General features: G+C 40.5%; 1 protein-coding gene across 3 annotated transcripts in view; it reads right to left on the minus strand.

Moving 5' to 3' along the window:
• The window catches only part of GNPTAB (N-acetylglucosamine-1-phosphate transferase subunits alpha and beta), a 65,733-nt gene that overhangs the window by 25,647 nt on the left and 13,757 nt on the right, over positions 1-26,329 (minus strand). For 2 of the 3 annotated variants that reach the window (XM_038558816.1, XM_038558814.1), the window contains exons 2-7: positions 18,676-18,761; positions 10,788-10,907; positions 9,686-9,727; positions 7,100-7,305; positions 2,800-2,864; positions 2,462-2,596 (exon numbers count right to left, since the gene is read on the minus strand). In XM_038558816.1, the coding sequence (XP_038414744.1) occupies positions 2,462-2,596; positions 2,800-2,864; positions 7,100-7,305; positions 9,686-9,727; positions 10,788-10,907; positions 18,676-18,761 (654 nt within the window). The remainder of the gene's footprint in view (positions 1-2,461; positions 2,597-2,799; positions 2,865-7,099; positions 7,306-9,685; positions 9,728-10,787; positions 10,908-18,675; positions 18,762-26,329) is intronic. The other variant, XM_038558815.1, reaches the window with a different exon arrangement.

Below are 26,329 nucleotides of genomic sequence, written 5' to 3' on the forward strand. Positions count from 1 at the left end.
AGTTGATGCAGGTGTTGGCATCATGAAAATGACCTGCAATGAACGTTACAGGAATTAGCTTGACCCTCTAGGGAGGTGCGGGCCTCCACAAAGGTAAGTCTGGGGATCCAAATAAACCTGCAGCCCAGTGAAGGAACAAGACAGGCGGTGTTAGTTGTGAGCAGAGCCTGCTGGTGCTCCCTGTCCAAATCAAGTTACTACCCCCCAACCTCGACCTACCCACCCCCCACACACTCCACACCACCCATAAACAGTTTGCTGGAGGGTCAACCACTGTGTGGACTGGCATTCTTCGGCAGCACACACCCATGCACTGGTGGACGCGCCAAAAGCAGTTGGCACTGGTGAGCAGCCGCAGCAAGCAGAGAGCCGTCAAACCTGACTGGAGAATGGGTATGTGTCATACACCTTCTTTCCTCTAAAAACACATTATAGTTGGAACAGATCCAAGAATGTTATTCTTTCTGCATGAGCAGTTTTAGCCAACGAGGTATGGATACATAGGCCTGTGATTCCAGTGCCAATAGCTTGGAAGTAAGAAGCTAAATAACCAATGGCTGTGGAGAAAATGGAACTCTTGTACAAGCTGGTGGGGATGCAAACTGGTCTGGCCACTATGGACAACAATATGGAGGGTCCTCAAAAAATTAAAAGTAAATCTACTATACAATCCAGCAATTCCACTTCTGAGTATACACTGAAAGGAAATAAAAATAGGATTTCAAAGTAATGGCTGCACTCCCATGTTTACTGCAGCATCATTCATGACAGCCAAGACATGGAAACAACCTAAATGCCCAACAATGGATGAACTGACAAAAAAGATGTAGTATATGTACGCAACAGAATATTATTCAGCCGTGAGAAAGGAGGATATCCTATCATTTGCTACAACACAAATGGATCTTACGCTTAGCATATCATGCTAAGTGAGCTAAGTCAGACAGAGAAAGATAAATACTGTTTATCACTTACGTGTGAAATCCAGAAAGGTCAAACTTATAAAAACCATAAAATAAAATGGTATTTACCAGGGGATGGGGATTGGAGAATAGGAGAATAAGACTGATGTTTTACAAACACAGACTTTGCAATGAGTAGCATGTAAGCCACAGAGATGGAATGCACCATATAACAAGTATAGATATTACTGTGCTGTAATTGTGTGACATGATAAATACTGCTGCGATGGCAGTCAATTACTAGCCATTAGTGTGTTTAAAGTAACATGTTATAAACCTTAAATTTAGAGTTATATGTCGCATTTTTTCAATTCCTCTTCCTTAGAGGAAAGAAGAATATCTATTAAATAACTAAATATAAGTAATTCAACCACAATCTAGCTGTACACAACCAGATTTCCAAGTACCATAAAAAGAACTTGGAAAAATATGGAAAAAAAGAAAGAATATAAATGTCACTCATATTACCATCACAAAAGGTCACACAGTGAAGCTTAAAACAGTGAAACATTGATGGAAAGAAACAAGATAAAGGGGACTTTGGGGAGAAGGCAGGGTATAAAAACATGGTCAAGACAGGAACTAAGTAAGAACTGGCCAAGCACTGCTGTCCGCCAACCCCCCTCGCCCCCCCCAGTTCCCCATCCTTCCACCTCCACATTGTTACATGATACCAAAAGGAACCTGAACACTGCGCAGAATTTAAAGGACATTTCCTTGTAAAATCAAGAAAACCAGACCCTAAAAAATTCTGAGCCCAGGATTTTATCCCTTTTTGTTCTAAGAGAAAAGCATTCACGTTTTACAACTTGGAATGTTTCTGACAGAACCATGGGCGTCTTGACAAAAAGTCAAAGAGAAGAACTTCCACCCACACAACAGGCCAAAGGGCCTGAAGACAGTAAATGTTAAGGAAAAGACATGTGTCAGGGCAGCCTCCAGAGTCAACTCTAACAAATGGCAACAAAATGTGAGGAGTTAATAGGTAGGAATCCCTATTTATGAGTAAGGATTCACATTATCAAACACTGCAGATATCTGAAGCATACTCCTTTGTGGGGGAGGCTTCTAACAAACACCCAGGTTGCAGCCTGTATCTTTACTGCATGTAGGACCACCCCCTCCCTCTTTGCGTGCTTCCATCTCCTTCCACCCTACATGCCATCAGGGCTTTTGTCTGTTCGGTCTACTGCTATCTTCTCAGCAGGTGCGACAGCCCCTGACACATAGTAGGAGCTCATTTATTAACTAAATGAAACTGTGTGTCTTGTCTGGGAAACCAGCAAACCAAATAAGGCTCTGAAATTTTTGCCCAAATAATAAAAAGGGTAAGGATCTTCTATCAAGGGCCATCTTGACCATCTTCATGACAACACTGGGGCAGAACAGGGATCGTCTTTGCTCATGACTGTCCTGTATGCTACAGCAAAATGGACCACAGAGAAGGTCATGCATTCAATGACGTGTGCCATCCTCATTGCTGTGTCCTGTGCTCTTACCAGTTTTATTTTAGAAGAAAGATTTTCTGGCAATTTTGTTTTTAGTTGATTTGTTTCCTTGAATGACAGTGGAAATCCACTTAGGAAAGCCAAATCCTGCATCAGCACTAACCCAGGAACTTCTTTATCTGTGGTCTGAAATGAGAGATGAAACTACAACTCACTCTCCGCATTGTAAAAAAATCAGAATGTTAAAATTACTTAAATCATTAATTCTTGTAAGCTTGGCTTAGAAGAAAGTGCACATTTAAAAAGCCTCTCGAGGTAAAACAGCTTTATTACTTATATACTTTTATCCTAATCTATTGCATAAATACAATTAATTTAAAATAACATACCAAGTAGCCCCTCCAAAATGTCTGTTTGCTGTTTCCTTTCAACATTCCACTCTGGGCATCTTCAACTACAATAAAGAATACAATAAGCAAGCATCTTTTTAATGAATACTTAAGTATATGACATCTGCCAGGACACTCCAAAGCATTCTGAGAGCTGTTGTAGCAGTTCAATACCTGGTCTCAAAAGCAAGTAGTTGGGGGAGACAAAATTAACCCCCCATCCAACAAAAGGGAGATGATGTAACACCAGTATACGATTAAATGCTAAATTTTACAGCACTGAAGTAGAGATCGGGTCCACTAGCGTAGAATCCCAATAGATGTGGTGTATCTATCTATCTGCACATCATCTCAGCAAGCTGACCACTGACATCTCCTATCATCCTCATGGATATAATAGACGTGATCGAGGTCTCCACATTGGCAGATTGTAACCAATTCTGACAGAAGAACAAAATCATAAAGCTGCTGTCAACTTACCAGGAGGGTTTAGGGGTCTGCTGTGGATTTTGTCTTGTTCAACAATCTATCAGGGTTTTGGAAGAACTAAGTTTTGGATGGAGGGATGCTTGCAGCATGTGTGGGCTCTTTTTCAAATAGGCCAGACACATTCTTGCCTCAGGGATTTTGCACTGGCTGGTCTGCTCCTTCCCTGTATGTCCATGTTGCTGGCCTGCTCACCTTCCTTGAGTTTTCACTCCCAAGTCACTTTCTTGGTGAGTCTGCCCCTATAACCCCACTTCCCTTCTTCAACTCCCTTCCCTTCTCTACACTACTTGTGTTCCACAAACTATATACTGTACTTGTATGCTGTAGTTCTTGTCTCCCTCTGCCAAGACATGAACTCAATGGGGGCAGAGACTCAGTCCATGTCCGCATCGCTGCTTCCTCAGCACTGGGATCACTATCTGGCACAGGGTACACACTCCATAACACTTTAGGGACAGTCCCGCTCTCTTGGCAGACAAACCACCTGAGAACAATGCTGTCGTCTAGCTGACACTTTAACAGAAACTACAGGTACCTCGGTGGTGCCATCGGTTAAGTGTTTGATTGCTGGTTTCGGCTCAGGTTGTGATTTTGGGGTGGTGACATGGAGCCCCACATCAGGCTCCGTGCTGGGTATAGGGTCTGTTTGAGACTCTCTCTCTCTCTCCCTCTGCTCCCCTGCCATGTGCACATGTGTGTGCACACTCTCCCTCAAATAAATATTCAAAAATAAATAATAAATAAAAGCAATGGAAACCAAAGCTCATTGTGAGAAGAACAAACTAGGACAGAGAGACCCCAAGAGAAGGCTAAAAGAACAGGAGTGAGAAGAAATGTCACATGGGGAAGAAATTATTATATTAGTTCTGGAAGATCCCAACAGGTACAAATTTAACCAGTGTCAGAAAGCTGTAGGGAAGCACTTTATAATTCCTTGTGAAGGTCAGTTTCCACTTTGCTGAGGAAATCCAGGCCCAGGCTGCAAGGCTGGACGGTGTGACTGTGAAGCACAGTCCACGTGATAGAGCCTCACTATGAGCAGTGGCAGAGTCATCGAAGGGGCAGAAATGACACATTTCAGAGGAGAAAAAAAAAATCAACAGATCTTGATGATTAACTGGAAAGAGGTTAAATGAGAGAAATGGAGTATCGAATGTAGATACCAATGTTTCATCAAGATCAGGGGCTGGCATTCCATGGCCAAAAGTTAGCCATAGCCAGGTATAGTATGGCCTCAAGCTAAGAACAGTTTGACATATTAAAACAGCTAAATGTTAAATACTTATATAAAATACCTACATAATATCCTCCATGTGGCCTCCTGACCCACAAAGCCTAAAATATTTATTATCTGGTCCTTTAAGAAAGAATTTGGCAATCCCTGATCTAGATGACTGAGGAGGATGAAGGGAATCTGTGGCCCACTAGAAATGTAAGCTCTGTGAAGGCAGGAATGTGTCTTTTTTGTTGTTCTCTGCTTTGCTTTCCTGTTACCTGAAATAACAACCAACACAGAGCAGAGGCTCAACAAACCTTTACTACATAAATGGGTAAGTAGGGCAGGTACACAGAAACCCAAGTGAGAATTCAAAAACAATGTTTAGAAGACTATAGTTTAATACAGATTATTATTTATATCAAAACTGACAGCCTCTTAAGTCTTTACTATGTTATAAAATCAGCAGAGGAAAAATCCAAGATTCTCTCCATAGATGTTATAATCGAGTGATAATTCTTAACATAATGTCATTCCTTTTTCTCTTCAGGTAAAGCATTATCAGAGCACCTTAACTAATTTAAAAAATGAAGCTAGATTTAGCCAAACAAGAAACCAAGATTAAACAAGTTTAATCTGTTATAACTTGTCAAGGGTTATCCCTTCACTATCCTTATATAAATTATAACTTAAATACAAAAAATGTTACACAAAATAATTCAGAAACAAATCTATAGTATAAAGGGGGCAGTTTCTATACTTAGAAAGATTACAATTTTATTTTAAATTACAAGTAACCTATTAAGAACCAAGAAGATAGCACGATGTTAGTTAGACACTATTCAGGACACACATTCATGAGGGATAAAGGTCTCTGCTTGATTAAGAAATTAGATGAGGGGGCACCTGGGTGGCTCAGTCACTGGGCATCTGACTTCAGCTCAGGTCATGATCTCGGGGTCCTGGAATGGAGCCCCACATCGGGCTCCCTGCTCAGCAGGGAGCCTGCTTCTCCTTCTCCCTCTGCCCCTCCCCGCAATGGTGGACACGCACCCTCCCTCTCTCTCAAATGAATAAAATCTTAAAAACAAAAAACAAAAACAAAATGAAATTAGATGATAACACCATAAACTCCTGCATAATCAAAAACTACGTTGGGGGGCACCTGAATGGCACAATCAGTTAAGCATCTGACTCTTGGTTTTGGCTGAGGTCATGATCTCAGGGTTGTGAGATCAAGCTGTGCATCAGGCTCCACATTCAGCAGGGAGTCTGCTTGAGATTCTCTCTCTGCCCCTCCCCCACTCTAAAAATAAATAGACCAAAACAAAACTAAGTTGTGAGTCAGGTTACAAATACTATAGGGCTACAGAAAAGTACAGATAATTAGAATCACTGTGAATGTACTGTCAGGATCTTCATGGAGACAGAACTTGAGGTGGAGCCAGAATGAACAGGGCATGGGCTGAGAGAGGAAGAGGACCAAGTGGATAGCACCACATGTGTGAAGACACTGGCAGCCTCAAGGAGATCCTGGAGGACAGAGATGTGGGGAACAAACGGCAAAGGCAAGGCTGCGTCCTGAACACCAGAAAGAGGAATTTCTATCCATGGGGAAAACAAATACACACTACTGTATTGCTGTCTTCAAAAGGGAAGTGAACCAACAAAACCAAAGCTTTCTGATTTATTTAGATCATGTGCCAGACAGACTGGAGAGGAACTTCACAGGCAGACAGAGCTGCTGGGTGGTGATTACTGGAGCCTGTGTGAATGAATTCAGTCTGGTGCAGATGAAGTGAGATGAGCAAGGAGAGAGACTTGTGTGCAAAAAAACAAAAGCATGTAATAGAGTGAGGTTAATCTATTAGTGATGAAGGTAAAAAGTAAGAACACATCCAAGATACCTCCAAAGATTTAAGCTGGGAGGGATGGCACTGAAAAAACGGGAACTTCAGAACAGAACTCAATGTTGTAAAGGAAACATGACAGTTTTCATTTTACACAAGTGAAACACACAAAGCCTCTAAGGACAGAGGCTCAGGGCAGAGGAAGCATGAGAGACAAAGGCCAGAAGAGACACAGGCCATGGGTTCAACAGCGCAGGGGCCAAGTGGGAGATGGGATCTCTACATGCAAGTTTGTTCTATGCCAGAAATTACAGTTTCAATTCTATTATCTGACCAAATAAACTGTAAAATCAGATGTTTCAGAATGTAAAGTAAGAATGTTCCAGGTATGTTCTGTTCAAATTGTAGAAAACAACCTTGCTGAAGAGTTATAGGGTAAAAAATAATAATACTAATATAAGTCTCCACAATAACTCAGAGCCAAGAGAATAAGGTAAATGGACATACCAAATTCAAGGTCCTGGCCATAGCACAGAAAGGCAAGTATATTACATAAGAGTATGACATATGCAACTCCCTTCTGAAGTTAGGGCTGAAATACAGTGGCAGCTCTTTTGCTTCTCTTTTTAATTTTTTAGTTTATCAGGTACTTGTTTAAAACTGAATCATGTCTGCTCCATTCAGAATTTGGTTATTCAAACAACCAACGATGACATGATTTTAAAATACCCATAGGCGATCTTACCATTCTTAGCACTGTCGAAAACAACAACTGAGACATTAGTGGAAGGGTTTTTTGGTTTTGCAACGTTGAATATGTCACTGGCAGAATGAAAAGACGGATAAAGAGAGGGCAGGTCCTTCAGTGTGACGTTGGCTGGCAGAGCTGGGTCCAGGACAAGCATTGGCACCTTGATGCAGTGTGTCAGCAAACATTCCAACTGCTTCTCACTGGAAAGGGACACCAACATGGTCACAATTGTTCTTGAAAAATTAATCAACATTGAAAAGCTTGTTGGTATTACTAAATTTTTCAGATAGTTTTCTATATCCAATAAAAATCATATTTAATAAAGAATCTTATCTCAAGAATATAAAAAGATAGCCAATATGATATAAAATTATGAAACAAGTGGAGTCCTTAAGAAAGCACTTTCAAATTCGTATTAATGATTGCCACCAAAATTTACTAACTCAAAGATGCACAAGAAATTAAGTGTTTCATTCCTACCATTTTAAAGATTTTTCATAATTCCAGTGAAGCCTATCATTAGACAGAGTAGGAAGTGGGTAAATTCTGTTTAGCAGAGCATCATCCTACCAGATACAATTTACCAATTCACAATTAAATACAATGGAAAGATACGACACTGATGTAAACCAAAGCAAATGTGACAAGGTTCTAAGATGAATGCATGAGGTATTTCTATCTAAACATAAGGAATACCTAGAATAAACATATTACCTACATAAACAATGGACAAAACACGGCTGGAGAATTCACAAAGTGGGACCTAGGCCTAGTTAAACAATATATAATATTGTTCAACCTCACTAATATTTAAAGGCATGCAAAAGAAGGGGCGCCTGGGTGGCTCAGTTGGTTAAGCGTCTGCCTTCTTTGGCTCAGGTCATGATCCCCAGGTCCCGGATCGAGCCCCACATAGGTCTTCAGCAGGGAGTCTGCTTCTGTCTCTCTAAACCTCCCCACTGCTCATTCTCTGTCATAAAAAATAAATAGAATCTAAAAGAAAAAAAAAGAAATGCAAAAGAAAACAATGGGGTAACACATTTTGTTTACTAAATTAGTATCCCTCAAAAAATGGACTCAAGGTTAGTGTAAGCACAGTACACCTATTCCTCTCGAACACTGCTGGTGTCACTGCAGATGAGTGTTCCTCATTTCTTCTCTGGAGAAGCAATTTTAGGGCATGTGGTTGTGTCCTTATTCAGACCCATAAAAACTTATACATATGCTTCTTCCTCAGTAGTTTACTTCCAGGAATCTAGTCCAAGTAGTAGAAGAGAAACAAAACAGGAAAAACAAACCCACACACAGAAAATATAGTAGATCCAAATATAAGATCACAAAATTTTTACAACAGTGAAAATTCAGAGGTGTCCAACATTTAGTAAATTACAGTACAGTTACTTTATGGAATATTATACAACTATTAGAACTGAGAAAAAGCATGAAGATAATTTATCAACAGAAATGTGTACATTATATAAAATCTTAAAGGGATATAAAATTGCACATAGATTATAAATTACAACTAGAAATACATGCATGAAAAGCAAATAAGAAAATAACAGCTGTTGAATGAGGCCATAGAATTATGTGACCCTGGTTTTTTTTTTTGTTTTGTTTTGTTTTTTTTTTTAAGATTTTATTTGGCAGAGAGAGAGAGAAGCACAAACAGGGGGAGTGGCAGGTAGATGGAGAGGGAGCCAAATGTGGGGCTCCATCCCAGGACCTAGGGATCACGATCTGAGCTGAAGGCAGACATTTAACCAACTGAGCCTCCCGGGTGCTCCTTATGAGCCTGTTCTTTTCACTGTCCTCTCAACCTTACTGCAACATGGCATCACTACTTTGAATAATTTAAAATTTTATTTATGTTATTTAAGAATAACAGTATAAAAGTTAAAAATAAATAAAAACAGTATTAACAGTAGTATATTTATAAGTAAACATATATAACATAAAGAAATGATCTAGAAGGCACTTCCAGATCTCAAAATTCCTCAGGTTCATTTCTATAAAATAACTCTTTTATGTAAAGTCTAATGGCTAAGTGGGGGAGTACAGTTAGCAGAGACTTCCACTAGTCAGTGAGGCAGTCTTGTTGGAAGGGCCTATCAGAGTCAGTTATGGTTTAAATTGCAACAGGTACGTCGGATTCTTGGCACTGGGCTAAATCCCCTTCCCAAGTCCTTAAATACAAGACACACAACTATGACAGCTTTCTAAAGATAAGGAAATATATAATAAACACACAACTGAATGGTGGATATAAATTCAAGAATTGGAAACACTGGGTGTAAGTCATACATTAAGAGGACCAAAGAACAGAATACCAAGACAGATTAATAAAAACAGGGAAGAAAAACCTTACTGTCCAGAAGCCTAACACATCAGGAACAGTAAAGCTTTGGTTAGATACAACCTGAGTAAGAGTTCTTACTTCAAAAACTAGCTGATGAAGTACTGACTGAAGAGGAACAATAAATACAAGATACTGTGTATCCAACAAAACCAAGTGAGAACCTGGAAGTTTTACTTCAGTACTTAAACTTTGATTCCTGAGAGGAGATTCAAAACACTTACCTCTTCTTAGTTGGTTCCGTTGTGTTCTTCCCAAGGATTTCTCTAACAAAAGCAAATATATTTTATTATATATGCATGGGCTAGCACCAGCCCTAAACGTGAACAAGAAGTAACTGCAGCATTGATTTTCTTGGTTACTCCCCTGGAACTAACCAGTAGGTTAGGAAATATAATGCTTACATTTAAGATGCATAATAAATTTAAAGTTTCAATGAAATCTGTTCAACAGTTATTACCATCACATACTTCCCACAGTGACCAAAAAAAATTGACTTAAAACATAAGCTTTTACATTTTACTAGGAAAACATGGTACCAGGCCGCCAAAGTCATTTTCATGCACTGGGAAGGAATCATATTCTCTAAGACAAAGAAAGAGACAATTTGCTGCTTGTATAACTTGGTTGGTGACCTGCAATGGGGAGCACCCATAACATTTACAAAGAAATGAAGGGAGAAATTCTCAACAAACACTGCTAAGGAATCTGAGAGGCAGTTACATCAGTCAGATCCCTAGCTCCAACAGCTCTTCATTCAAGGGCACTGTACCTTTCTCAGATAAAATAAATAAAATGATCAAAATTCCATATATAAAAAAAAATTAGCAATGATTCTAATTCTATATTATATGATTTGATACTGAAAAGGATAAAGGGACTATATTTTCTAATGTCTTTATCAAATGGGAAAAAAATCAAGTCTGTAGGCCTGCTTTATTTTTCAAGGGAATAATGGGCCTTACCATGAGGCTACATTGCATAACAAACACCTTGTTTCATGGAGCTATTACACCTGGGACAAGGGCTCTCTTGGGAGGCCCCTTTGCCTTTAGGGACCTTGAGAGCAAGGCATCCCTAGAGGGGCATGGTCATAAATGGCCATCTAACCAAGGGAGGCCAGGGTGTCACTAAAGTGGCTGAATTCTCCTCGGGCACCAAGAAACAAGAGTCAGACACATGACTGACAACATCTTCTAACAGCAGGAATTTGAGATGCAGATTTTTGTTGGGAGAGCACTGTGAACATCACCCCACCCATCTGAAATGCACTGTTACTTGCACTCACAGAACTGTGTGTATTATTTTCTTAAACATCAGTTTTACCTCATTGCTTTCTGCTCCTCCTTCATCTGTTCTCTGACTTGCTGTAGTTCCTTCAGTAGTTCAAGATCTGTGCCATTCACCCAGGTATAAACCACATCGATTGGCATGGGCAGACAGAGCCTAAGGCAAATCACAAGTCCTCCAGCTTACTTAACATGCTTTTCGCCAATATTTGGGAATAAGAGTATAACAGGGTTTGAACTCCAAGGTTATGAAAAAAAAATCAATGAAAAGGTAATCCAACCAGCCAACCATATCAGAGAATTGCATGTTTTCTAACTGGTACTGGGAGACTATTTGTTGAGAACTTTCTCTGCAAGATACATGCAGATCTTTATGCAGGTCTGTACCATTTCCTCCCCACAAGCACCCTGAAAAGAGGCTGCCATCGTTCTGCTTTTAGGATTGTCAGGAGGTCTTGGAAGCTCAGTTTACACTTGTACACGTGCACTCAGCAAACAGGGTGCTGCAAGGCACATGCAGCCAAACCTAGAAAAGAAATGAAAGGCTAGGGGCGCCTGGGTGGCTCAGTGGTTGAGCGTCTGCCTTCAGCTCAGGGTGTGATCCTGGCGTCCTGGGATTGAGTCCCGTGTCGAGCTCCCTGCAGGGAACCTGCTTCTCCCTCTGCCTGTGTCTCTGCCTCTCTCTGTCTCTCATGAATAAATAAATAAAATCTTAAAAAAAGAAAAAAAAGAAATGAGAAGCTAAACAAAATTACCAAAACTAAGTCCAGAAAGAAGATCCAGCCCTCCTTAATGCTGCAGCCTTCCTTATTCCCTTCTGCCCCAAGCCCAACCCCTCCCAGCCCTCCTCACCCTACCCTGCTTTTCCTTGTCTTCATAGCACTTACCACATTTCTACCATATTAAATAATTAACTTGTTACCTATATTGTTAATTGTACATGTCCCTCCCCCAGAACATAAGCTCCAAGAAGGCAGGAAACCTCCTTATTTTGTTCCCTAAAGTACCCAACCAATTAGAAAAGTGCCCAGCACACAGGAGCTCAGTACTTGTTGAATGAGTCCATGATATTTATGAGCCACTAGCACACACCTTCCTGAAACTGTCCGATTTTTTCCTTATTATCTGTTCCTCAAAATAAGGAGTCAGGCAGGCCTCTAGTTCGTATCTCGCCTAAGCCTCATGTTCATGTTTTGTTCAGGTTTCACTCCTGCTGAAAGCTCTCTTCCCCCTTCTTTTACCAGCTTGACCAAAATCCCCCCCATCTTTCAGGTCAGCTTCAGATCTATGATATAGGAGTTCATCGTGACTCACACATTTCAGCAAAGATGTGAAGGGAGGAAGCAAGCCATGTGGGTAACTGGGGGAAGACTGGGTCAGAGAATGGGACCACCAAGTGCAAATGCTCTGAAGCAGACACATAACTGTCATGGTCAAGGAGCTAGAAGCCAGTGTGGCAGAGACCGGGAAGAAAAGGGAAGAGCATAAGAGAAGATGAAGGTCAAAGAGAATCAGGGACCCAGAGCTTCATGTGAAAAATGAGCAATCACCTCATATTCAGGCACCTGGGAAAGCTGGACATCTACCAACCCTCCTGACAATGGTCACCACTGTCTGAGAGTAACATCTAAACCGTGTCAAAATCTGCACCTTGTGTTCTAGACACTCCAGTCACTTATCCCAACAGGGGAAGACTTGCAAGCTTTTGTGCCTTTGAACATGTCTCTCCCTGTGCCTAACTATCCTTTCTTTCATGCTTTGTTGAACCACTTCCTCCTTCCCCAGTTGCCCTGTCCCCTCACCTCCCCCAAAGAGAAGGTACCACTTATCATGCAGCTTCCGCTGTGCCCTGTACTCAAAGGATCCTAGCACACTGTGTTGTGCTAGCTTTTATGCATGTGTGTCTTCCACTAGATGCAGCATCTCTAGGGCCATGTGGTGCCATACAATCTGTGCCCTGCTGCGTTAGTGACTTCCTCTCTTTCCTAGATCCTCAGGCTCTCTCCTCAATGTAACAGCATGTGACAGCTTCCTCAGCTAGGTTTTAAAATGCATTTACTATACCAATAGTTCTCAAACATAAACAGGCAACAGAATCATGTTAGGGCTTGTAAAACAGATTGCTGGGCTTCATCCCCAGAGTTTCTGATTCATGAGGTCTGGAGTGGGGCCCCAGAACGTGCATTTCTAACAGGTTTCCAGGTAATGTTAATGCTGCCAACCCAGAAATTCACATTGAGAACTAATGATTTATAGTTGTTCACATTCTTAAGTTAAAAAAAAAAAAAAAAGAAAGAAAGAAAGAAAAGAAACAGCTCCCCCCACTAAAATGCCAAGTCTATACGAGGTCAATGAGTTCCTCTTGGTCATCACAAGACACCTAGGAATAGGGCTTTTATTAGTGGGGTTTAACATATACCTGTTTGCTAAATTAACTCTTAAGTTCATTCTATCAACATATACATCAATCTTTGCCTTGCATTACCTATACCTAAATTGTCCAAGGTCATCTCACTCCCAGTTTCTCAGACCAAAAATTAATTTGAAAAAACTGCTTCAAGTTTTTTTTTAAGGTTAAAAAAAATGACACGTTTCCAAAGCTATCTCGTACAAGTAATTATCTGCTATTAGAAACTTTTTAATAGAATCAGCAGATATCTATACATGTTCAATTGGGGAAAACATTAAGTATATAATGGGTTTATTATGTACTGGCTATTCTAATAAGGTTGTATTAGATGATCAATTTAATTCTCCAGTGTTAAACTAACAAACTAAGGAGACCATATGATCTGCTCAAGGTCAGTGAGTCAGTTGTTTTTCTACTATTAGACATGGCCACAGCGAGTTTGAGTCTTTCTAACCACGAGACCACTACATCTTAGTTTCCAGATGAGAAGAAAGCCTTTATCTTAGAGACTAAATGTCATCTATGACTCAGAACCAAAGCCACAGTGACAGTAATATAGCTTTTATTTTAATCAGTTTAAAGTGAATATACAAGGCACTATCACATATAAAGGATGCTATGAATGTAGTCCCTTGATTCTACATTCCATAAAATAGGTAAGAACACTGAAAACTTAAATGGTATCTTAGAATCAAAGAGTTGGAAGAAATTTTACCCTTAATCTAATACCTATATTTTAGAAATGAAGGACTAGTCCTCAGACTGACTTAATGCCTCACAATTAATAGCAATAAATAATTTACATATTCACTTCTTAATGACAAACAGAACAAAACTTTGTTTTAAACATTTCAAATAACATTAAAAAGACTTGGAGAGAAACTAGCAAAATAATGAAAACTTCCTATAAATACTGCAATATTTAAAAATATATCAAAAAAATATATCAGAACATGTGATATGTTATATATGATCCATTTACTTGTCATCTTCAAAATTAGGCAATTTTGAAATATCCTTATATAAAAATCAAACTATATTTTAATGCAATCTAAAATTAGGAGGAAAAATATTTAACACATACACAAAATTTTTCAGAAAAAGAACAAGAATGTTTGATTAAAACTGCTGACCTCAATATCTGGATTTTCTAAAGCTACATTTTCTTCTAAAGTTTTAAAGCTCCTTTAGGGCAGGCTTTTCTGCAAATGTGCATGCACCATCAGCATTTAGCACAGCATAAGGCACAGTAGGTTGTGTTGGCACTTGATAAATATGTGATTTAAAAAAAGACAATCCAGGGGCACCTGGGTGGCTCAGCAGGTGAGCGGCTGCCTTCGGCTCAGGCCATAACCCCAGGGTCCTGGGATGGAGTCCCACATCAGGCTCCCTGCAGGGGCGCCTGCTTCTCCCTCTGCCTGTGTCTCTGCCATTCTCTCTGTGTCTCTCATGAATAAATAAAGTCTTTAAAAGAAAAAAAAAAAAAGACAATTCATTTTGAGGTTTTCTTAGGAAAATCAGCTATAATGAAAATGAAGTAGGAAAACTATTTCATTAAGAATCCAAGAATGAATTGTTCTCAAAGTGTAGTCACCAGACTGGCAGCATCAGTATCCTCAGTGAACTTGTTAGAAATGAAAATTCTGAACCCTTCTGAGACCTTCAGACTCAGAAACTCTGGGCATGGTGAGAAAATGCATTTTTTCAAACCTTCCATGTGATTCTGCTGCACACTAAGGTTTTGAGAATTGCTATGGTTTCTTCTTTAAAAAAAAAAAAGTTTATTTATTCATTTGACAGAGCATGCACACAAGCAAGGGGAATGGCAGAGGGAGAAGCAGGGAACCAGCTGCAGGGCTCTAAGATCATGACTGAGCCCAAGACAGATACCTAACTGCCTGAGCCGCCCAGGTGCTCCGAGAACTGCTATGTTAAAGAAATGGTTCTCACCAACTTTCTCTAGACCCTTCACACTTAATAATTATTAAGAACCCCAAAAAGCTTTTGTTTATAGGTTATAACTATTCACATTTGCCATATTTAAAAGTAAAACCAGCACTTTAAAAATATAATAAATTCATTTCAAAACAAAAAAAACTCTTCATGTTAACATGATAACTTTTTAAGTGAAAATAACAATATTTTCCAAAACAACAAAATTTAGTGAGAAGAGTGGCATTGTTTTACATTTCTATCAATCTCTTTAATGACTTAGTAGAAGAGAGCAAAGCACCTCAGAACTTGTGCATTCAATCTTTTCCCACAGGTTGTTCTGGTGGTGATATATGAAGAAAACCCAGGCTCATACAACTCCCAGATATGGAGTGGGAAAGGAGAGGTGTATTTTCATAGCCTTTGCCAGTAGTAGTGGATTTTTCTCTCTGATCCTACACCAAAGTAAATGGTAGTTGCTTAAAAATTAGCTGCAGTGTGGAATATGAAGCCACATTAATGAACTTTTTGTGCTTTTCCACTGAAATCCATTGGTCCTTCTTGCGCTTTGAATGGCTTTCTTCCCCATGCAAGATTCTGTAACGTCTGTAACAATGATCCCATAACAATGTCTGGAAAATAATAGCTTATTGAGTTAAGGCAGATCTGCCAAATGGTGCCCTATTTCCTTCATTTTCTTATATAATACCAGCAAATTTGATTTTTGGACAATGTCACAGATCTAAACAGATAAGTCTTATACTGTGAAGCCGTTAAGCTCACAGTGACAGAAACAAGTTTTCCCAAGTTCCTATTTTCACCTGAAAGCTCAAATTTTATCACTGGCAACGAATACTATTCTTTTTTCCTTCAAGAGATACAGGGTTCCTGCGTGGCTTAGTGGGTTAAGTGTCTGCCTTCGGCTCAGGTCATGATCCCAGGGTCCTGGGATGGGGCCCCATGTCGGGCTCCCTGCTCAGCTACTTCTCCCTCTCCCTCTGCTACTCAGTTTGTGCCCTCTGTCAAGTAAATAAATAAAATCTTAGAGAAAGACAATTGCTTTGTTCACTGTCAAGAAACATCTGCCAAATGACCAAGTCTGAGTAATAATACTGTTATCTGTCCTTTCAAGTTATGACAACAGTGATCCACAGAACAGAAGGGCTAGTATAGGCTGCAGCTCTAACAATCACATGGCACTTTTTCTCAAGACAATCACCAACAGTCAGGTACATTTCATCACAAAGAACATTAAAAAGATGTGGGGTCAAAGGGCCAAGATATAATCAAATTATTAACTTTTACTGCTTCATCATGAACATTTTTAAGTGAAACTAGCTTTTATCTTACCACTGCAATATGGGGTGGTGAAGACTACAATGACTCATGCTAAGATGTGGCAGTTTTACCCATCAATGCTTTTACACCATCAGTACAAATGTCAACACAGTAAAAAAGCCAAATAACACCTTAGTATTGTTAAAAGAAATAGTTTTGATTTTAGAGACCCCTAGGGGCTTTGAAAACTGTTTATAAGAAATCCTAAGAGGGGTGCCTGGGTGGTTCAAATAGTTAAGCATCTGCCTTTGGCTCAGGTCATGATCTCTGGGTCCTGGGATTGAGCCCTAAGTCGGGCTCCCTGCTCAGTGTGGTCTTCTTCTCCCTCTGCCTCCCTCCGCTGCTCTTTCTTTCTCTCTCTCTCTCTCTCTCTCAAGTGAATAAAAAAAATCTTTAAAAAAGAGAGAGAGGTCCTAAGAAAAAACCTAGAGTTTCCCTACTTCACAAATTATTTGCTTACATGCTATTATTCTCCCTACTAGACTATGCGATTCTTTACTGCTGTAATATCTCAGTGTCTAAAACAGAGGAAGACTCAAAGATTTATTTTTGTTAAAGGGAGCAGATTCAGGGATGTCATTCACACATAGGGCACGAAGCAAAGAGTAAAGCTTTATGTCAATTCAAAGAATCCCTGAGCCCTCCCTCCCTGAGACGTTCATGACTCCAACAGTGCTTACATCCAAGGAGTACAGTAATTTAAAAACCACTGATTTGATAGAAATCACATGGGCACTCATAAAAAAGTGAACAGAGGGATAAGGAAGTGCTTTTAAGCAGAGAGCAAGGGCTCCAGAGTGATTGGTAATGCAGCCTAGAGGTTCTGAGAAAACTGTCCAGGTGTGCCGACTGATACCAACTGTGGTTACTCATAGTTCCATTAGGTTTTCTGGTTCAGTGAGAAGAGAGGGAAAGATTTATGAGAACTATCCTCAGGGGGAAATGGACAGTCAGGATCCAGGGAGGTTTTTTTTAGTTATGGCCTCTGACATATAGACTTTTGTGGGGTAACTACACTTGTTAGCTGCCCTACATTTGTTCTGGTCACCTACTGTTCCTTGCCCTGTAATGATTAGCTGTGCACTGTGACAACGGAAGAGTCAATAAATAAATACTACATAAAATGGATAAATAAAAAAAGGAGAGAACTCCATCTATTTTTTAAAGTTAGAATGATGATTACCAGAAAAATCCAAAATAAAAATTTAATAATGCTTCCTCTGGATGAGGGAAAATCCAAAATGGAACAGAGAGGCATAAATTTTTATTTGTCTATGCTATTTGAACTGTTTTCATTTATTTATCTATCTATCTATTTATTTATTTATTTATTTATTTATTTATTTATTTATTTATGAGAGCGAAGAGCAAGTGAGTGTGCACAAGCACGAGCAAAGAGAAGGGGCAGAGGGAGAAGCAGACTCCCTGCTCAGGGAGCCCGATATGGGGCTGATCCCAGGATTCTGGGATCATGACCTGAGCCGAAGGAGATGTCTAATTGACTGAGCCACCCATGCTTTTCAACCACAGACATAAACTACTTTTATGATATAAAACAATAAGTAATAATTTCATAGACAAAATTTAAAAGCAGACTGTATAATTCATTGTAGCTTCAGGAAGAAAAGGAGGATGTGGGAAAAGGCTGATTCTACTCTGAAGCCTACCTTAATGAGGGCGGAAAAAAATTCCAAGGAAAACAATGGTTGACGGTAGCCTTCAAGAGTGGCTGTACCAGGAAGTTTGGCCTTATAGAGGAAAAGATCCAAGCTGTGAGGCTGTTTGCTCCTCCTCACAGCGGGACAGCAGAGATGTAGTGTCTGTGGGGGCGGGATGGGGGTCAGTCCTGGTGACTTCCATGGGACTCCCCCTGGTTAACAGAGTGATGTCCACAGAAGAATATGGGCCAGGCTTGGAAAAGAAGAATACTGGCCAGAGTAACCACCTCATTCTACAGGGGGATGGAATTACCTGATGGAATTACCTCACAGAACTGGGGTGATGATAAGATGATCACATAACTCTGCAAGGCAGGATTACTCTTAGAGAATCAGATTTTTCAATCATAAAACCTGAGGAAGGACCACAAAGTTCCTTCAGACAGGAATGGTCTCGAGTAAGTTAAACCGTATCTACACCTGGAAAAACCCCTTCAACTTCAACTGTTCTATTTAAAGTAAGAGTAATCTCATGACTCATCTCTTAAGTCCAAATAAGCTACTCTCCAAAACTGATCTCTTCTTACCGATTCTGGAAGGACTTTCCAGCAATATTGTCTCTGTAGGAATCAAACAAAACATGGTATTGATCCCGGCTCCATTCCAGAACCACCTAGGAAAAAAAAAAAAAAAAAAGAAAGAAAGAAAAATGTTTTCCTTGTATCAAATACTAAGAGCATATAACTTTCATTTCATTTCAATGTCATTAAGAATCACTAAAGGAACAGGTAACTCAATCAGAATTCATCCATTCGCCCAGTGCCTACCACACGTAAACCAAACAGCGTGCTCAATCCAGATTAAAAAACTACAACCGAAGAACAGTTATACAGACAGACAGAAGCTGTAGCAACTGGCCTGGGGGCACAGGGGAGAATGGAAGAGATGTCAAAGGATGCTACATGAGAACGGGATCTTAGGGTGAGCTCACAGGGTGGGGAAAAAGGGCCGGTGCCACAGGACCATACTCAGAGCCAAAGAGCAGCCAGGCTGGGTGGACTCCAGGTCCAGGATGGCTGGCTCTGGCCAGGGCACAGCTAGTAAGTGGGCAGCATGGCCTGGATGGGAAGCTGGGCTCAACTGCAGGTGCCACCTGCCTTGGGAGGCAGAGGCACTCAAGGAGCTGCAGGCAGCCATGTGATCCACCCAACACTTGGAGGCTCTCCTCACAACACAGGGCAACAAAGCTGTCCTGGGAAGAAGGACATGAGACAGGGTGATGGCCTTACTGTCTCCGACGTTTGAGCCAATGACCTTGCTATGTCAGGAGACAGTAGAAAGCTTCAGAGAGGAGCTCCCTCACGTCTGCACCCCGAATCTACAAGCACCCACATATGTGCCCATTTTCTTCTTCACGCCCTTCACCACAAAGGCAGGGATCCTCCTCCTTGCTAACTCTGTGTCCATCTGCTCTGGATCTCATCAATTTGTCTCAAGACCTTGTCTGCTCTCTTTTCCCCTCAACAGGATTACTTCCATCAGCATATTCCAGTAATCTCAATAATCAAAACCTTTCCTTCACCCTACATCCTCTGCCGGTTGGTCCCTCTATTCCAAATTCTCTCTTTCAAGGGCAAATACCTTTGGAGGAGCCTCCCCTACACTATCTACCTTTCAGCCTCCCTAATATCATATTGGCCCTTACCATGTCAGTGGTCTTGCCAAGGCCTCCATGTTGTGGAACTCGGTGACATTTTCCCCATCTCTATCTTACTTAACTGGTAGGAGCTACCCAGTTCCTCCTTAGTGAACCACTTCCCTAGTTTTTCTCCTAACACTATTGTGACTCCTTTTCAGTATCCTTTGCCAGGTCATCTTCTTCTATCTGACCTTAAATATGTCCTTTCATTCCACTACTCTTCCTGGAATGCCCCCCTCCCTGCCAGGGTTCTGCCAGTTTCCTACACTGCAAACCCTAGGATGTGTGGCCCTGCTACACTTAGATGACCATGGGAGCCCAAATAATTCAGATTTCAATCCAGCCAGCAGAAAGGAGAGATAGGGAATGACATGCCCCTCCATTAAGGAAACTTCTTTTTTTTTTTTTTTAATTTTTATTTATTTATGATAGTCACAGAGAGAGAAAGAGAGAGAGGCAGAGACATAGGCAGAGGGAGAAGCAGGCTCCATGCACCGGGAGCCTGATGTGGGATTCGATCCCGGGTCTCCAGGATCGCGCCCTGGGCCAAAGGCAGGCGCCAAACCGCTGCGCCACCCAGGGATCCCCATTAAGGAAACTTCTTAGAAGGGGCACCTACCACTTCTGTTTTCACTGGCCTGAATGCAGTCGCATGATGACATGTGGCTACTGGGGAGGCCATCTGGACCCATGTGCCCAGCTGTAACTGCTCACTTCTTTATATGACATTCAAATTTTCAATATCTGACCTCTGCACAATCTTACTTCAGTAGGATGCTTCACAAACACCACAAATTCAACTAATAATCCTCCCATCACTCAATGTACTGATTTAAAAACTAAGGGTCTAATGTGCCTTGTACTGGGTTTACCAAGAGAAAAGTAAATTCCCTGGCTTGAAGGAACTATAGGCAACAATGAATAGAGAAGTTTATTGCCAGCTGCAACTGCACTGGAGAAGGAGCACCTCTGTCTAGGAAGACTTCCCTGAAGAAGCAATGTTAGCAGTTGTAAAGGATAAGCAGGAGTCTGTCAGCAGCTGGGGTATGAAGGGTGTGTTGGAGGGACCTACTGCCAGACTGGATGAGGGAGTGATGAAGGGGAAGAGAAACAAGGTGTGGCTAGGTTTCCAGAATTTCTAGAATGAGTGACTAAAGAGACAGTGGGGCCATTTAATGACAGAGGAGGGACAGGTGTAGCGAGGATGAGAGCTGGTGGGATCCGCATGTTAGCCATGGTAGATTTGAGGCTGTGTATGCATACAACTGGCCTTTCCATCTGGACTGGAAATTCCAAAAGGAAGGGGAATGAGCTCTATGGTAGTATCACACATAACACCAAACCCAAGGGAAGCCATATAGCTATAAAATGCCATCTTCTTTGCCAAATATGGAATATATATCTATTTTTAATAACATAATTATATTGATTTGGATCAATGTATCGAGATCAAACAGAAGCAACTCTCCATCAATATCCCTATGTTGCTGCTAAAGGACAACTAGTACATTATTTTTATAAAACAAACCACAAAAGATGAAGCTCAATATCATTGTTCTTGGCTCCTGGTGCTACCCAGAAGACAGGGAGATAATATCAGGAAGGGCACACTTCACAAATGGCTGAGAAATGCTGATGTGCTGTATGTTGACACGACGTGCCTTCCTTTATCTGATAAATTATCTCACCATCTCCAATGTGTATTATTAAAAAGCACAGCAGCAGCAAAGAGTCCTTATCAATCACATTTAGGAGTGTTCCTATCAGCCCAGAATTGTGCACACCTCAATCTCAGGGAATATAGTAGGAATACTGGGTTATGACTCAGGGGACATGGAGTTTCATGCCAGCTGTCACTTTTAGAAGACCTTAATGTCAGATCATTTTCTTACACTATCAAGGATGGTGTAGAAGAGAACAGAAATCTTAATGGACAATTACCAGATTATTTATTCTGGGGTAAACTATACAAATATAAATACCTTTCAAATAACAAAGAAGCAAAAATAGACCTAGGCTTGCAATCAGATCTTGTTTCCAGACATTAATAGCAATAAACAAAAGACCAGAGGACAAGGTCAAAGAAACACTAACTACTATAAAACTAAGTCCCTTTTCATCCACGAAGCCTTTCCGTATTCTTTGGCCCACCTTCAATGCTTCCTCCGTAGGGCTTTAACTTTGCTCTCTACTGCTTATTTGGAAATCAATGACTCACTACCCTCTAACATTTCTTGCCTTGCATCCCTTGGCTTTTTCATTGTTATTTACCTTCCCCCTCATGTAGCATCTGGCCAGACCAATTAAGTTATAAACTGCTTGAGGGTACAGAAATGCTTTCAATTCTATGTATCGTCAACTCATACCCAGCACAATTCATTATATAGCATCTTCTTGTCATAAATATTATCTGGTTATGGCAGAAGTAGCATAAGACCAGATTTGGGGATGCAAGGGTGGCTCAGGGGATTAAGCTTCTGCCTTGGGCTCAGTTCATGACCCAGGGCCCTGGGATGGAGCTCCACATCTGGCTCCCTGCTCAGCGTGGGTGGAGTCCACCCTTCCCTCTCTCTCTACACCTGCCCCCGCTCCTACATGTGTACTCTCTCCCCCAAACACATAAAATCTTAGAAAAAAAAAAAAAAAAAGACTGGATTTGGGGACTTGGAACACCTCTGGGGGAGAACCTCCCAGTTCTTCTATTTAGTAGCTGTCTAACTGTGGGTACTCAGTTTCCTCAACTATGAACTAAGTACCAAACGTATTTCATCAGTCTGTTGTGTTGCTTCAGCACGAGACGGATTCCCACTTGACATGCATAAATAAAAGGTCTGAGGAAGGTACCAGGCATGTTAGACATCACGGGTAAACGAAACATCTCTTCCTGAACCATCATTTGTATAATGGAAACACATTTAAAATATTATATTGGTAGTAATGCAAAATTTTTATGGAGAAAAACGGAAAACTGATGTGATTTTTACAGACATAATGCTGGCCTTCAAAAAATTTCCTTCTTGCTATTTTGTGCTATCCAACCCCCTCGCCACACACACACACACACACACACACACACACACTTCCTTTCTACACGATTCTTTTCAGAGTATTTACATTTTCTGCCATTAAAAGTAGTTTGTTGGTAAGACTTAAGATATAATGAAGTAAAATACTATTTATTAGAATACTACAGGAGCTCTGAAATACCACATAAGCAATGTATTATTAATAAAGAATTTTTTAAATGATTTAAGGTAGTTTATTCTACGAGTTTAAAATATTTACCACTTTCAAGACTCCATTGTAATACTCATGGCATTCAGGGTATTCAAGGTCAATTACTGGTCACTGTGTACACATGTGTTCATTGCAGCCAAAGTCAGCCTTAACGTGTTGCTCGCACATCACACACTGCCCAACACCATCCTGCCAGGTGCTCCTCTCCTACCCACTGCACCCCTGCAACAAGGTGCTAGCTGTGAGGTAGGCCCTTCAATGGGTCATTGCCCAAAGAGCAGCTCCAGGCCACACAGCTGTGTGTATGGGGCTGAGATGTGAATCAGCCCAACTCCCGAGCCATTGTTCCTGTTCAGCTTTGCCCAGGCTCTCTCAGCTTCAGCAGGAGGTCTCCTCCAATGCTTCCTTTACACACAACTAGCTTTGTAAAACATACACTTATAAATGTGATCATTCAACCAATTCCAAAACTGGTATGCCTCTCATCCTTAATTCAACGACCCTGGCATGTTTATAAATGACCACAGTCCAAAATAAATTTATGTTTCTCCCCCAGTATTTTTAGAATGCCTAATAGTCCTTTAGCTGGCTTGTGCATACAAATACTAAAATTTTTGGATGATCAACTTTTTAAAGTTATAAAACTGGTACATGCTTTGGTTGAAGATTTTTGTAATTCTTGAACAAGTTCAAATGCCTGCCTGTAAAAGAATAATAGTTACTGAGACACAAGCTCCATAATCCTATTAGAGGGATTTCCCAGTTAGGAAAAGAGAAAGGTAATTATCCAGAAGACAACTGGTATACAGTGCAATGATAATAAGATTTACAATCAGAAGACATGAGTTTCAATCTGACACTTAACCAATAAATGATCTATGGCATTTGTCTATTCTTAATTTCTTCTCCTGTGGAATTAAGGTATGAACACCACCTATTTCACATGATTGTTCTCATGAGTAAATGAGATGTGCATATCACACAGGGCTGTATAATACATCCACTAAAAGTGTTCACGTGTTCATGCTGCAATACAATCTACCTGTTTAAATATTTGCTTAACTTCTATGAGTAACTCAAAGTCAAGAACTTGTTCTCTTTCTAAATTTTATTCCCAGAACCTTGCACAGTGCCTTGCACAAAAACCAATAAACATTCTAAGGATGAATAAAAATGGCTACTAGTTTTATAAGGCAAACATCTTGGAACAGCTTACATGACATAGTTTCCCTCCAGGACTTTCTGCTGTCAGATTCATTCCAGGATACTCGAGGTAAAAGCTACAGGCTAGAGTTAATGAAGAGACAATGGCAGGCTAGACACACAAGGGTCTAAAACTCTTCGTAAAAGCAAATGTCTCTTCCTCAATTTTTCAAGGATAGAAGTGTGACATGCGGAATGCCTGGATGGCTCAGTCAGTTTAGTGACCGACTCATGATCTCAGGGCTGTGAGTTCAAGCCCCCATGGTGGGCTCCATGCTAGGTGTGGAGCCTACTTAAAAACAAACAAAAAATAGATTTAAAAAAAAAAAAAAAAAGAATGTGGTATGCTTAGTGCTTACCTTATAAAACTTAAAATATTGGGGCTCTCCAGCCTCAAGCATTAAGAACCCAAAGTAACAATGACAGAGCTTTTCACACACCAATAATGATATTCAAAGTTTATAATATTCCAAAAAAAGTTTATAATATTCCTAGATTATAACATGTTCCTCAGTCTCTGAAAACAAAATTTTTCATTAAGAGGCACTACATGAGACCAAGATGTCTTAAAAATATTCTAAGCTTTATCTTTTCTACTAACTCTCTTCCTTGATACCAATCAGGAAGTCAATCTGCTCATCACCATCCGGGCTGCTATGACAAACTACCATGGACGGGGTAGCTTATCAACATCAGAAATGTATTTCTCACAACTCTGGAGACTGGGAAGACTAAGATCAAGGCACGGAGACTGGGTGTCTGCTGAAAGCCTGCCTCCTGATTCAGACTGCCCTCTCCTTGTGTCACCTTATACAACAGGAGGGGTTAAGAATCTCTCTGAAGTCTCTTCATAAGGTTATTAATGTCCATCCTCATGACCCAATCAGCTCCCAAAGGCCCCACGTGCTGATACTATCACACTGGAGATAAAATTTCAACAGATAAATTTTGAGAGGACATAGTCATTCAGTCTGTAGCATTTCCCAATGCAAAGTGACTAAAATAAGAAATTAACCCATTTCTTACTAAGAGCTGAATGGTTATTATAACTGGATGATTTCCCCTATTTCACATAAAAGAAATGATCCAAATCCAAGATGCATGACCACTATTTACTCAAACATTAATTAAATTCAAAAACACTTTTCTAGACCATTTCTACCTTCCTTGAATCCTTCGCAAAATTAGACACACAACATACATTTGTTGAACATGTGAAGAAGCACAAAATGGAAATTAGGCCTCTGTCTTAAGGAGCTGACACCTCTGTTACTATTTACTTGCATGAAATGATTAAGGAATATTTACTGTTCAGCTTTTAAATGAGTACAGAGGGGCAGCCCCGGTGGCACAGTGGTTTAGTGCCACCTGTAGCCCACGGTGTGATCCGTGGAGCTGATCAATGATGGAGACCCGGGATCAAGTCCCACTTCAGGCTCCCTGCATGGAGCCTGCTTCTCCCTCTGCCTGTGTCTCTGCCTCTCTCTCTCTCGCTCTGTGTCTCTCATGAGTAAATAAAATAAAATCTTAAAAATAAATAAGTAAGTAAGTACACAGTGAAATAGGTGACTGACAGAAAAAAATAATCAAGGACAGAGTTAATGACGACAGCTTAACAAAATCTCTCCCCTTGTCCTAGGACAGAAAACAGATTTCGAAGGACATGAAGGAGCAGAGAGAGGTGGAGGACTGTTTGCCACAGGGATAGGAAGTGGGGAACAAAATAATTAAGGAAATCATATCAAAAAGTGGAATTAAAAAACATTAAACTGGGACGCCTGGGTGGCTCAGTGGTTGAGCATCTGCCTTTGGCTCAGAGCGTGATCCTGGAGTCTCGGGATCGAGTCCCACATTGGGCTCCCTGCATGGAGCCTGCTTGTCCCTCTGCCTGTGTCTCTGCCTCTCTCTCTCTCTCATGAATAAGATAAAATCTTAAAAAAAAAGAAAAAACATTAAAACTTTGACAGTTCATTGTAAAAAAATTTTTATCTAAAGGGGAAAAAGAACCTCCTGCAACCACACTTATAAAAAGTAAAAGAAAAAAAAAAAAACCTACCAAAGATATTTTCAAAATGTATTCAAATGGACTTTCTGCGTGTAGT

Source organism: Canis lupus, chromosome 15 (genome assembly GCF_011100685.1).
Source record: "Canis lupus familiaris isolate Mischka breed German Shepherd chromosome 15, alternate assembly UU_Cfam_GSD_1.0, whole genome shotgun sequence".
NCBI lineage: Eukaryota > Metazoa > Chordata > Mammalia > Carnivora > Canidae > Canis > Canis lupus.